Raw genomic sequence first — 12,940 nt, 5'->3', positions numbered from 1 at the left:
TAACAATTAATATTTTTCAAACTTTATTTATTTATTTCTATACTTCTTTCATTTCGTATTATTTTTTGGACTTTTGTTTGCGTTTTTTCTATTGTTTTTATGCTTTTTTGCGTTGTATTAGATACATTTGAACGTTTTACATTTTGAATTATTTGCTAAAACAAAATTACGCTTCATAAGACGATTCCAATATATTATTTATTTATGTTTTATTGCTAAACATTTATAATTATACTTTAATAATTGAATTACTCTTGAGTTCAATTTGTTTATTTGTATGTCTAAACGATTAAAACAATTTATGCTTAAACACTTTTCAATGTGAATGTAGTTTATTGCTGCTCAACGCCAAGATTTTCACACAAGAGGCTTAGAACAATGCAGATAGCCGATATACATGTGGTATATAGATCGGTATGTACGCAATATCACTCGAATAATAATGCAGTCTCAAAATGAAGTAAAAATTGAAAGAAATGCATAAATTTAGTTTGTTGTTCATTTTTACTTAAACTTTTAGCTAAACGAAACATTTAAACGTACAATTAATTTAATAATTTTTCACCTTACATTTGTATTGTATTCCAACAAATCGTCTTTTGGTAAACTTTTGCAATTGTGAATTTCGTTGCCAAAATATTTCCACACACTCTTTTACACTAACGTCTTATTTTAGCTTCATTCTTACTATTTGTAAAAAAAATACAAAATAAAAGTTCGTTAATTGCATTAAATAAAAAAAAAATTGGGATGTTTATCCATCAACAACTTTCAAGTATTTATTAATCCACGCTGAGCTAATGCAGTTATTATCGCTGCAGTTGAGACGCCTAATGTATCCCTGTGTGTGTTCGTGGTCATTTGGGTACTACTGGTGGAGATTGTGGTACGGTGGCGAGTACGTGGTGGCGCGGTTGCATGCAATAAAAACGATAAATGTACAAAATTCAGTAGTACATTGGTGTGGCATTGACATTCTACTTTTCATCTAATCACAAAAGCATGCAACTTCACTCAGACAATACGGCTGGGTGTTGGTATGCTCAGCTACTTGTACGATCGCCATATTTGCCATGCACAGAATGCTGCTGATAATAAAGTGACACTGCGATGCAAATATTTTGTTTTGTTATTAGGCGAATAGCCTAGTATCATAGGAGCAGACACATCACCGAGTGGTAATTTGCTTAAAATTTCTTCATCGTTCTCCACCTTAAATTAATAAAAAAAATGAGTAAAAAACAAGGGAAATAATCAGTAGTTTTTTTTCATTTAACAAAAAATTCTAGTACCTGATACTGGCAGCATGGATCATAATTCCAAGATACTGTATATAATCCTGCACAGAAAAGCGAAACAGCGCACATTGGCGCTGCAATCACTGGCCGATCCCGCCATAACAAACTAGATATAAGAGAAGCTACTCCTGAAATTACGGCTGTTTTGTGTAAGCAGTTCCCAACGGTTATCCATCGTTCAGTTTCATCGCCCAGCCTAGGCGGTTCGATAATTATGTAATCCACTTTAGCCTCCAGCGCTTTGTCCAGCTCTGCTTCAAAGCGTTCATGTGCATTAGTGCTTTCGTAAACTTCACGTATTATGCGAAAAGTTGGTGCGCTTGTAGAACTGTCATAAATAGTTGAAAGATATAGATATGTATAAATGATTTGAGCGTCTTATCGCAGACAAGCAATTATAATAGTCTTATATGTATTTATTGAAAAATCTATGTACATAGCTGCTTTTATAAGTAACATTTTGGCAGTTAGTTAAATAATTTTTGTTATGTTAGGAATATAAGCACTCCTAAAAATATGTCAGTGAATATATATGAATATATGACAACCATATGTGCAGTTCAAGGTCTCGGTCACAATATTGCGTAGTAGACGTGACGCAAAAAGTAGATACAAGTAATATCTGGAAGGGTAGGAAAACTTCACCCATCTCTATACCCTCTATGCATCACACTCAGCTGTTTCTTTATTATTGTTTTTGTACTAAAACATAGTTAATAAAACATAATATACACTAATACTTTCATAGCATATGAATAACCTTTATGTCCAGCATAAAAAAAACGAAATAATCATAAGGAAAGCATTATACACTTTCGCACACAATTTATTTATTTTCACTCGCGCTCCTGCCCGCACATTCTCTGCATCTATAGCAGCCGGCTACATAAAGTACTTCCAACGCAGCCACACACAACACACGCGAATTATGATGTTCATTATTATATGTTCTACTCTCCATTTGAATTGCATAACAAAAATGCTAAAATATTAACATAATTCCAAAATACATATACTTCACTATGACACCAACCTATCCTCATCACTTTTCCTCATTTTTTATGCTATTGTCTGTGTATTTCCGAAGGTTTTTAATGTAATCACGCTCACAGCTTCCTTCAAAAATACCACAATCCCTCCACACACAAAATCACAGCGATGGACAAATCGAAAGCCAATCGAATCGAAGTCTGCCTGTGTTTGGCGTTTCGCTTTGTTGTCATACTATTGTGACTGGCGGTATTAGAGAATTCACAGTCAATGATGCTATTTTATGAGTAATAAGGTTTGTTTCATAAATGCTAGTAGGTACTAGATATGAAGGAGAATGCGAGTTACTCTCACAAAGAGTGATATAACGAAGAAGTAAAGAAACTGAAAACTACCAAGAATATATCAAAATGTTGTTTTTATTGAAAACATGTCCGATCAACACTTGAAAATTAATCAATAAAATTTTTATTTTCACAACTCTCAACTTCTACTCTCTTCTGTAAGTGTTTTGGGTTACGAAACGCTTTTCCAGCAGAAACTTAGTTAGCTAGTAATAATTAGTAGTTAAGAAACAAACCTAATAATATGATAAAATAATTATTTACCTCTGATAATTATCTGGCCAATATGTTCAATATTTTTGAAAAATTATATTCTCATTATTTAAGCAAATAATCAAATATTATTGATTATGTACACAAACTAATTTACAATATCATTTAATTTATTATACACAATTAGAATCCATTTAACTATATTAATACATTTATCACACAACTGTGGAATTCGGCTGATTTAAATCAATTAGCTTTGCTATTTTCGATTACAGTGCTAGTTGTTTTTATGTTAATCTCGCTTTCATTAACAGAATGATTTAACGACGCAAAATCACCTGTATTACAGGAAATAGATGGTATTTCGAAACTCGAGAAGCCACGATAATCTGTTACTGTCGGTTTCAAAGGCGATGGAAGTAATGTTCCATTTGTGGGCGAATCACTGTCCAATAAACTACGCTCAACAGTACTTCCATTTTGCTCAGTTGCTTGCAGATCACTTTCTGTCACGGGTTTTTGTGCAAGTGGATCGAATTCTTCTAAATTTAATTTCAAATCCTCAGTAACACTGTTTTCACCGCTGTGGTCGGATAAATCGAAGTCATAGTTTACATTTGTAAGTCCGCCTTGTAAATTGGTGTTAATTAAATAATCATCAGTGGAGTCAGAGTGATCCTCTAGTAGAGAAATGGCGTCGAAAGGCGTATAATTAAAAATTGGTGATGCAAATTGTAAGTCTATGTTTGGTTGCGCTGGTGGTAGGGGCGATAGTCGACCAATCGATGTAGTACTAGTATCTTTAAGCGCCAATGTGTGCGATGCGTCCTCTAGAATATCAATTATTTGATTTGTACTGTTTTGTACTAAAGGCTGAGTATTTTTTGTACTCTCTTTGTTCGTTTTTCCATCGGCGCTTATTGCAGCAATCAAATTAGCACTGTAATGTCCAACTGATTCAGCGGTCGCTAAACCTATTTCACCACCATTCGCCAGGTGAGCCCTTGCTTTACTGATTAAATGTGATGGTGTTTTTATTGGCAGGATAGTAAGTGGTGCTTTGGCAATGCAAGCGTCCACTTTATCGGTGATCTCTCGCTGATAACAGAAAACAAAATACTCAGTTAAATGTATGTATGTAATAAAATATGTATTAGTTCTCATACCTGAAACTCTTCGAGGTCTTTACGAAAATTATCAATACCAGTAGCAATGCTAGAGTTCCGCTTTTTTAGTGATTCCATGCGCTTCATATTCTCCGATATCAAATGTAATCCCTCACAAGCTAGCAAAGCGCTTTCCCAAGGAGTACTGAAAGCTTTATCTCCTGACATCAGTAATTCGAATTCTTCTTCCGAGATACCCAAACTTTCGCCATTTAAGTTCTCAATAAAGGAGATTGCGCAGCACTTGTGTTTTTTACAATGAAATTATCTAAATATCGCTAAAATATTTGAAAATTACAAAAATACTTACCAAATTAGTGAAATAATAGCCACCTTCGCCACTCATTAGCCGCGACGCATTGGTGAAGCGTGTTACAAAGTTTACATTACTATGCAGTCGCACTGGATTAGCTTTTAGCACAACGAAAATAAGAGCCGGAAGAAATTCATCTGCACTTGCGGGACCGCCAACTGAATGCTTGAGTAATTCAAAAATATGGCGACAACAACGCACTGTGCATTCCAGTTTCTCTTGAGGTGAGTAATAAGAATCGATGCCTACCAACTCTAAAATGTTAAAAAATGTAAATTAGATTATGCATTTAAGAAAGAAAGGTTCAACATGCCTGTTATAGCATTATAGACCAAGTCTCGCGATTCCGCATTAACTTCATCAATGCTACATACTAAATGTTTTGCCGTTATCCAACTGAGTTGGCGTATCCGTTTTTGTATTTTTACATCGTTTTCTTCATCGAGCGTGAAATACGGACTAAATAGGAATCTGAAATGCAGATAAAGCAAATTTAAATAATTACATTGAAACAAAAATTGTTATTTTTTTGAAATTACTTGTGATTTTGGGTCATGACCACCTTTTCGAAAAAATCGATTGCACTCTCACGGTCTTCATTGGTGGCTATTTGGAAACGTTGGTCATTGTGCACTATATCCGCCAGTTTGGTGTATGCATTTTGTACCATCTCTGACAATTCATCAACATTTTTATTAGCACTATTATTCATATAACTCCGTATGGCATTATCTAAACGTTGAATTTCACTTTTTAGTTTACGTTTGCCATCATCGGGTATGCGTAGTTGGCGTAGTTGAAGCATAAATTGGCTTTCGGTGGGATCGGGCACATATGCTCTTTGTCCTGCATTAAAAAATTCTTTTTATTTCAAACAAAACTTAAAGCTTGCAAACTTACCTAAATGACCATCTTGTTTTAATTTTTTACTTTTCAGCGTATTCGATTGAAGTGTTTTTTGAAATACAGCTGGCACAAGAGATTTTTTCTTTGTAAGTGTCCCTGTCGATATTTCCGGCATGCTGTCCTGCCTCTTGTTTGGTACACGCCCCAAGAGGTTTTGTGGGGACAATCGTCCAGCTGTGCTCGTGCCACTGGTATTCGGCGAATTTGCAACAGGAGGAAGTGCATTCTGCTCTGCTGTATGTCAAAAATCATTGCAAATTATAAAATAATACATTTATTTTTAGAACTCATAAAGCTACTGCTAACCTTTCTTTCTTTTATCGTTTCGTTCACGAAAACATTTGGAGCAGAGTCCATCAAATTGGGCATTCCCATAAAATCCACAGCCTTGACGGCATTTAAGGTCTCGCTGCACAATTCGTAATTGGGGCACACGCGCTATTGACATATTTAACTTCCTATATGAGTATTAAAGGGTTAGATAATTTTCAACGGTATGTTTATTATAAGCAAATATTTATGGCGAAAAATTTCAGGCTATAAAAATTAATCAATGTTCGTGTCAGTCACAATCCGTACCAATTAATTTTGTTTTGACAAGCATTTTCGCAAATTCACAATAAGTATGCCTTTTTTTTCATTTTTGTTTTGCTTTGCGCCTACTGAGAGTGGTGTTCACGAAGCGAGATAATAAATGATAAAATGATAGGGCTACAAATAAATGTAAGAACTTCAATGTTGACTTCCGGATTTGGAATTTTTTTTTTATAATAATTTCGTTATAATCGAGATAAATAGATGGTTATATGTAGAGGATTGTATATAGATTTATTTGATTTTCTAAGGTCAGTTTGTATAAGAGCTATGAGCTGGTCCGCTCTGAACAATTTGTTCTAATAACTTACAGATACCTTGGATAAGAATCTACATTGATCGGTCAGTTTTTACATACATATATCTTTAAAACAAACGGGCTTGTTGATCACTTATATTAGAGTATACACTTGTGGATAAGTTCACCGACGTTTCCCTCTTCTTCTTCATTATTAGCATAGACACAGCTTACGCAATTGTAGCCGAGCTTACCACAGCGTGCCAGTCATTCTTCATTTCGAAAACTCGTAACGTCGACTGTTGTTGTTGTCGTAGCGACAGAATTCTGCCGAGTTGACAGTCCTTGGCCGGACAAAATTCCGGGTCCGGGTCCGTTTAGGTTCCGTAGACAAGACTGTCGTGGGAACGGCCGTACGACTTATCAGATGTTGTCATCGTCCATACCTCTGCACCATATAGGAGGACGGAAATAATGAGTGACTTATAGAGTCTGGTTTTTGTTCGTCGAGAGAGGACTTTACTTCTCAATTGCCTTTTCAGTCCGAAGTAGCACCTGTTGGCACGAGTTATTCTACGTTGGATTTCGAGGATGACATTGTCTATGACGACGCAGTACACTCGATAGAACCTTATATGCGCTGTTGAGGAGGCTTATCCCACGGTGGTTACTATAAATTATTTTTGTGGATTGGGCAGAGAACACTTAAATTCCAATCGTCCGACAATATTCTACATAGAAGTTGATGCATACTCCTTATCAGTTCTTCACTGCCGTGTTTGAATAGCACGGCCGTCAATCTATCGGCCCTAGCCGCTTTGTTATTGGAGTTGTTTCTATTTGAACTTCTTCATGGTCGGGCAATGGGACGTCTGCTCCATCGTCATCGATTGGGGAATCTGGTTCGCCATCTCCTGATGTTATGCCTTCACTGCCATTCAGCAGGCTGGAGAAGTATTCCCTCCATAATTTTAGTATGCTCTGGGTATCAGTGACTAGATCACCTCTGGGGGTTCTACAAGAATATGCTCCGGTCCTACGTAGAATTTCTGAGCATTACCCCTGTCGACCAGCTTGTCAAGCTCTTTATACACACGCATTTCGGCTTCTCTTTTTTTTTTTTGTTTGCAAAACACTGCATCTATCCCACACCGAACGTGTTGTCGTCGATTGTAACGTTTTCTCTCCAGCTGTACTTTTGTCTTTTCCGAAAACCAATGGTTTCGTTTGCAGCTGTACGTAAGGAGCTTGAAATTCCGTCCCACAGTTCACTTATACCGAGTTGCTGCTGAGTGCTCTCCGATAGGAGGGGTGCAAATCTAGTCGAAACTCGTTCGTCGAACATTTCTTGTGTTTATCGACGTGCGTTTTTTGCTGTACAGTAGCGGGTGCGTATTTTTGGTGCAACAAGAAAGTGGTCTGAGTCAATGATAGGACGTCGGAGCGTATGCACGTCTAAAACACTGGAGACGTGTCTTCCGTCTATCACAACATGATCGACGTCGAACCTTTCTCGTGTTTGTCGACGTGCGTATTTTGCTGCACAGAAGTGGGTGCGTATCTTTGGTACAACAAGATCTAAAATATTGGCGACGTGTCTTCCGTCCATCACAACATGATCGATCTGGTTTGGTGGATTTTCGATCTGGAGACAGACAGGTTGATGAAGTTTCCTTCTCTTCCGTCGAGGCGAGGGTGCAAATCAGCTTTATGTTAAAGAACTTGGCTTTGCTGTGGCTAGATGTTCATCTACCGGGGTGAATGCCAGGACTCGGTGGCAGAGTCTCTCTCCCATCACGAATCCCACATCGAATTTGTGCTACTTTATATGGCTACTAAGTAAATGCCACAAGAATCTACTTGCCTCAGTCCTTGTCCCATCCATCGCATTTCTTGGGCAGCGGTGGTGTCAGCCTTCACTGTGACGAGAACATCAACCAGCTGGGCAGCGGCACCTTCCCAATTAAGGCACCGCACATTCCAGGTGCATGCCATCAAATCCTAATCCTTAATGCGTTGGCAATGGTCGTCATCAAAAGAGGGATCTTTCATCCGAGGCTGTTTTCTTTCTTTTATTGGGGGTGTTTTCTTTTACATGGCGGGCCACAAACCCAGCCCACAACCCTCGGAAAGTGTATTTCTCCTTTTTACTTTAGCTCGCCTTCAAACGGATGTTTTTTGGCTACCCGGAGGATACTTGGTCTTAAACCGGAAGTCGTAAGCTGCTTGAGCCATACATATGTAAAAGAATTGTTTCTGGCCTCTCCTAAGTGAATAGCGCTCAGAGAACTTTCTACACTTACGTGAGGATGAGTCTTCCATCCATGTTATATATTAGCAATGGTAAATAAGCTGAAGAACTTTGGATTTATTTGGGAAAGAGACGTGGCTTTGCTACAGTTCGACACCTCAATCAAATTATAACTTTCTTTCCAACATGTTGGCCATGTTCAAAAATCTGAATGATAAATAAAACCAGCTTAAATAATTCGCAGTGCTTTATTAAATGTTTTCTTCTTACATTTAAGATTTACTTTAAACACAATTTCTTAAAGTTTTAAATGAGGTTACGCACACATCGAAAGTATAGAGTAAACGCTAAAAATATTACTACAAAATTATAAGCTAAAGCCAATCCTCTGGTATTTGAATAGGTGTGTGTGCAGTCAATATATCAATATTCTTCGCTTACATGTTTGCCATTAAAGTAATTGAGTGGACGAATTGATGAGTCGGTGCTTATGCGTAATATTTCGCTGTGCGAAGCTTGCGGAGTTAAATGAAGGTTACATTATGTTGGCAAATGAATTTATTTTAAGAAATTATTTATGAATTAAAAAAAAAATACGAACTCAGTGAAAAAAATTTTAATATTGGTTAGTCGAAAAGGTTTTTTCGTATTCAACAGGGTTCGGCACTCGAAGTGTAAACAACTTCAGACAATAAATAAACAAATATGCACCATTTTGGTCGACCACTTTTTGCCATTTTTCGGCTGGAGACATTATTCCATCAGTGTAAATCGAAATTTCGAAATTTCCAGAACGGAAGCGACCATTGTTGTGCTACACGAATTGATACAGCACTGTCTTCGTGAACTCCACAAATTTCAATGGTGGCTTGCGTGGCTTTTTTCCCTTTTCTTATACAAAAATTTCGAAATAAGGCTAACTTCTTCATTATATTCTTTCTTTTTTGAACAGCTGTAATTTTTTTTTCAACTTTCCCTAATTTATTAATTTTTGTTAAAATATCACCTTTCCAACACTACATGGTATGCCACAATGTGATTGGTAGCACTGCAGATATACGACTGCAACGACATCTATGGACAAAATACGAAAAGACTTTTTCGACTGCCCAATATAATGTAGAATAATTTATTAATATAATTTAGCGTAAATAAATTTAATGTTTTGTTTATTAATTTCTGCTTAAGTTTTGAAACGGCTTGAATGCTTTTATACTTATATGCTTGAATGAAAATTACAAATAGATATTTTGAATTTTTTCTAACAAGCAAACCCATTTCAAATGCTAACAACTACATGCAGAGCATATCACTAGTTTAAAATCAGACAGTTGGCAATGTAAATACTTATTATATGTAATTTTGTGTTTTTTTTTTTATTTACTGTTATTATATTATGCAATCATTTGTTGCAACTACAAACTACAATAAGCATTTGGAAAATTCGCTCAGACAATTCCTACGTTCTATAAATGATGTTCCCTGCATTTCTAACAATGGTTTATTATTTAATATCTTATTTTCACTAATTAAAAAATTAAATTAAAGTTTTCTTGCATGACCTAATTGACCCTTACCGCTGAAAGTAGAATATGTGATTCATCAATAAAAAATGTAACGTAATAAATTTTTCTTTTTTTTCGGTGCATTTCGAACGTTTCAGTATATTTTTTATTAACTACAACGGTGATATTTGGAAAAATTTTGATTCATATTTTAACGGTATTTAATCTTCTATTTAACTACTTTAATAGCTGCGCAAATGTTCAAAACGAAAAACGTGGTTTCAGTTTGGTGATTTTCGACTTTGTTTGTCCTTGTCTTCAGCTATTTAAAGTCTTAAAGTGTAAACAAATCGCAAATCTCTGCCTTCCTCACAACTATCACTCTTTCTTAACCCTTTTCTAACTAGCTTGCTAGCACACGCACATATGTGTGTTTGTATGCATGAATCTATTACTATATTTTCCTTCAATAAATTGTTCTTTTTGATTAAAAATTTAACATTTCTCTATGCGTAGAGTTTCTTTGGTTTTGATTTTGTAACACTGATTCTCTAATACTACTACTCTCATACTAAATAGTTTAATATATGTATGTATGTATGTTTGTGTTGCTTGTTCCTTAATATTAATTATTAAATACATAGATTTTAATGTAAAAAAGTTCAAATCTCATTGAAAAATTCCTTGTTTGTTTAAGTAAGTTTTTTTTTGTTTTTCAACTTAGCACACTTTTGCCATATGTTGCATGTGTGTGAGTAATTGTCGGCGACGATTTTAAAACGTGTGATTAATCTCTGCTCAATCAAGACTTGCTCGTCATACACGTATAGGAAAAAAGATTTTTATTAAATTTAATTCTAATTTTGGCTCCATTTTTAGCTTGAGTTACCCACAACAGATCGGCGTTCTAAGTTGACCAAGTGAAATCCCTGCAAGAATCGACCTCAAGAAAAAAAGAGACCGAAGACGATAGAACTCCAAGGGCTCCTGTTACCCGTGGTACCAGAATTAAGTTTACACTCAAACCTCGTAGACGAAACTAATACCTGTTGATCTTACATACTGCTTTGGACTGATAACCAGGGGTTGGATTCCATACGCACATTACACGCACACACCATTCACGCAGAACTAATTCTCGGTTAAACGCCTTCGCGGCCTAAAGAATTCAAGCGCAACTCGACTCTAACTGTTCTGCATTCTGACTAGTGTTGATCACACCGCTAACATCTAAACGTCCATCAGTCCAGCTAATCCCCATATCACCCAGACTCCTAATGACCAAGTACATCGGGCATTCTGCAATTACATGCTCCCAGTCTTCTACTCGCGCCCCGCAAAACAATCTGACCTATCAGATCGGTGCCTCTGATGCAAAAATGGATTCAGAGGCCCATGCCATGTAGCCACGTAGTCACGTAAGCAGAAAACCCAGACTCAGACATAATCTGAAGTTTGGGTCACCCTCAAAAAAACCCAATGTCTCTAATGTACTCATACGTCACTCAACCTTTAGAACTAGCAGGTTGGAGCGAACTCCAAGGGGACAATCAAGTCAAGAGGGGGTGCATCTAACAAAACCTGCATAGCATTCGTTAAGACGGAATGACATACAGGCAAACAGTCAAAAATCATACAACTCTGTATTAAAGGACCCCAAGACTACCGTGGCTGCTTTCCACCATACATTGACTCTATAAGTGGCACAGGCACAAACAAGCCACGACATATGGTTGCGAACAGCACGACGTCCGAGACGTCAATCACTTCGCAAAATACGTCGTAATTTGCCTACGGATGCCTGCAGTCGCTCCCTCACATTCGCCAAGTTTGGAATGACATTCAAACATTCATTTTGACCCCGTTCACCCGGACAATCGGTGGACGAAACGACGACAATCTGCTCCTAATCAGCTATTTCCTGTACATACAGGCATATAACTTTTAAAACTTCTTTGTCAATATACGAACCTAACGGTAGTTAGTTGGTGATATTTTCAAAAGCTACTGTCAGAATAGCTATATAATGAAATCAACAATCGTCAGCTCCTTTTCTGTGTTTAATAAGTACCTGTAGATCAGGCAGATGACACACACTCTTTCTTAAGTCTTCGATAATTATTCTGATCGTTATAAATTACCGAACCGCTTATCGGAAACAAATCGGAGTAATATCGACTTTTCATTTGCTAAATTGTTAAACAGCTGGCGGTCTCATATTATAATCTGAATTTCTTCAATCTCAAAGCGTACTTTTTCAAATAGTTTGGCGATTTTTTATTGACAGAAAACTTCGCTTACTCAAATTTGTTTTCAGGCAGCGGTCTCTCTTTTAAAAAACTCACTTCTTCTCATTAAAATTAATGTCCTACTCCGTCCTACTTTACAGCGTATTTTGTTTGATATAATAGTATTTAGCTGGGCAGATCTCATTCGAGATTCTACAAAGATGAGACCTATTTTAAGTCCAAGGTAAGCCAGCTGTTTTAATAACTCAATTATATAGTATAAAACTCGGTAGAAATACTTAACATTTTCAAAACTGCCTGGAATTATAAGAGTTTTCCTTCCCGTAGGTCTCCAATTTCGAAACCTATAGCTAAAACAATGAGAGCCGCTCAACTAAAATATTTTTTTTTATGTTTTCAAAATAAATATACATAAAATTTGTACGCCGTGCCAATTCTCAAATCCTTCGTAATAGTTTTCTCTTCTATGTCATGTGATTCCTCCGTTACCAGCTATATACCTAACTACCTCTAAAGCGTGTATCAACAACTACGACCACAAAATAGCTTTTAACTAAACTGGCTTCAACATGTGACCCAAGTGTTCGTACCATGTATTTTTTAAGCCAATACCTAATTTTTATCTCCTCTATTTGTAGTTGGTTAATTTCTAGTTATTTCTTGGTTAACTAAAATATTTTAAGCCGGCAATCAGTAAAAATTTCTCTATGAATAATTCCGAGTCGAGTACAGCAATATGCGCTGCTCTACCGATGAGCGTATTTGCTGTATGCGGAAGTGCATGATGGACGTCGTAACGCGCTAACTGCAATTCGGGACGAGCCAATATCGGTGCGATTATGTTGTGTATCATTTCCCTGAAAAAAAAATGAA

The 12,940-nt window shown here is 36.5% G+C and overlaps 3 protein-coding genes across 6 annotated transcripts in view; all 3 read right to left on the bottom strand.

The window, feature by feature from the left end:
• Positions 1-258: 258 nt before the first annotated feature.
• Positions 259-2,502, bottom strand: LOC120777172 (transmembrane protein 11 homolog, mitochondrial). Of its 2 annotated transcripts, none has more exons than XM_040108329.1 (3): positions 2,332-2,502; positions 1,293-1,626; positions 259-1,212 (listed from the first exon to the last, which is right to left on the bottom strand). In XM_040108329.1, exons 1-3 carry the CDS (start codon positions 2,352-2,354, stop codon positions 1,048-1,050), a joined length of 522 nt encoding a protein of 173 aa, XP_039964263.1. In that variant the 5' UTR covers positions 2,355-2,502; the 3' UTR covers positions 259-1,047. The 2 variants fall into 2 exon arrangements, with proteins under 2 accessions (XP_039964263.1, XP_039964264.1); XM_040108330.1 differs by lacking the exon at positions 2,332-2,502 and adding an exon at positions 2,158-2,274 and having other exon boundaries at positions 1,293-1,628.
• A 492-nt stretch (positions 2,503-2,994) lies between these two features.
• On the bottom strand, positions 2,995-5,820 carry LOC120777171 (rab5 GDP/GTP exchange factor). 2 transcript variants are annotated; one of them, XM_040108327.1, is made up of 7 exons: positions 5,537-5,820; positions 5,225-5,464; positions 4,864-5,170; positions 4,638-4,795; positions 4,322-4,578; positions 4,012-4,254; positions 2,995-3,943 (listed from the first exon to the last, which is right to left on the bottom strand). In XM_040108327.1, exons 1-7 carry the CDS (start codon positions 5,676-5,678, stop codon positions 3,092-3,094), a joined length of 2,199 nt encoding a protein of 732 aa, XP_039964261.1. In that variant the 5' UTR covers positions 5,679-5,820; the 3' UTR covers positions 2,995-3,091. The 2 variants fall into 2 exon arrangements, with proteins under 2 accessions (XP_039964261.1, XP_039964262.1); XM_040108328.1 differs by having other exon boundaries at positions 5,225-5,461.
• Positions 5,821-9,678: 3,858 nt separating this feature from the next.
• LOC120777140 (protein FAM135B-like) overlaps positions 9,679-12,940 on the bottom strand; it is a 37,959-nt gene continuing 34,697 nt past the window's right edge. For both annotated transcript variants that reach the window (XM_040108285.1, XM_040108286.1), the window contains one exon: positions 9,679-12,924. In XM_040108285.1, the coding sequence (XP_039964219.1) occupies positions 12,732-12,924 (193 nt within the window). In that variant the 3' untranslated portion in view covers positions 9,679-12,731. The remainder of the gene's footprint in view (positions 12,925-12,940) is intronic.

This window comes from Bactrocera tryoni, chromosome 5 (genome assembly GCF_016617805.1).
Source record: "Bactrocera tryoni isolate S06 chromosome 5, CSIRO_BtryS06_freeze2, whole genome shotgun sequence".
Classification (NCBI taxonomy): domain Eukaryota; kingdom Metazoa; phylum Arthropoda; class Insecta; order Diptera; family Tephritidae; genus Bactrocera; species Bactrocera tryoni.
The sequence above is the reverse complement of the archived record's forward strand: the minus strand, read 5'-3'. Positions and strand labels throughout refer to the sequence as shown.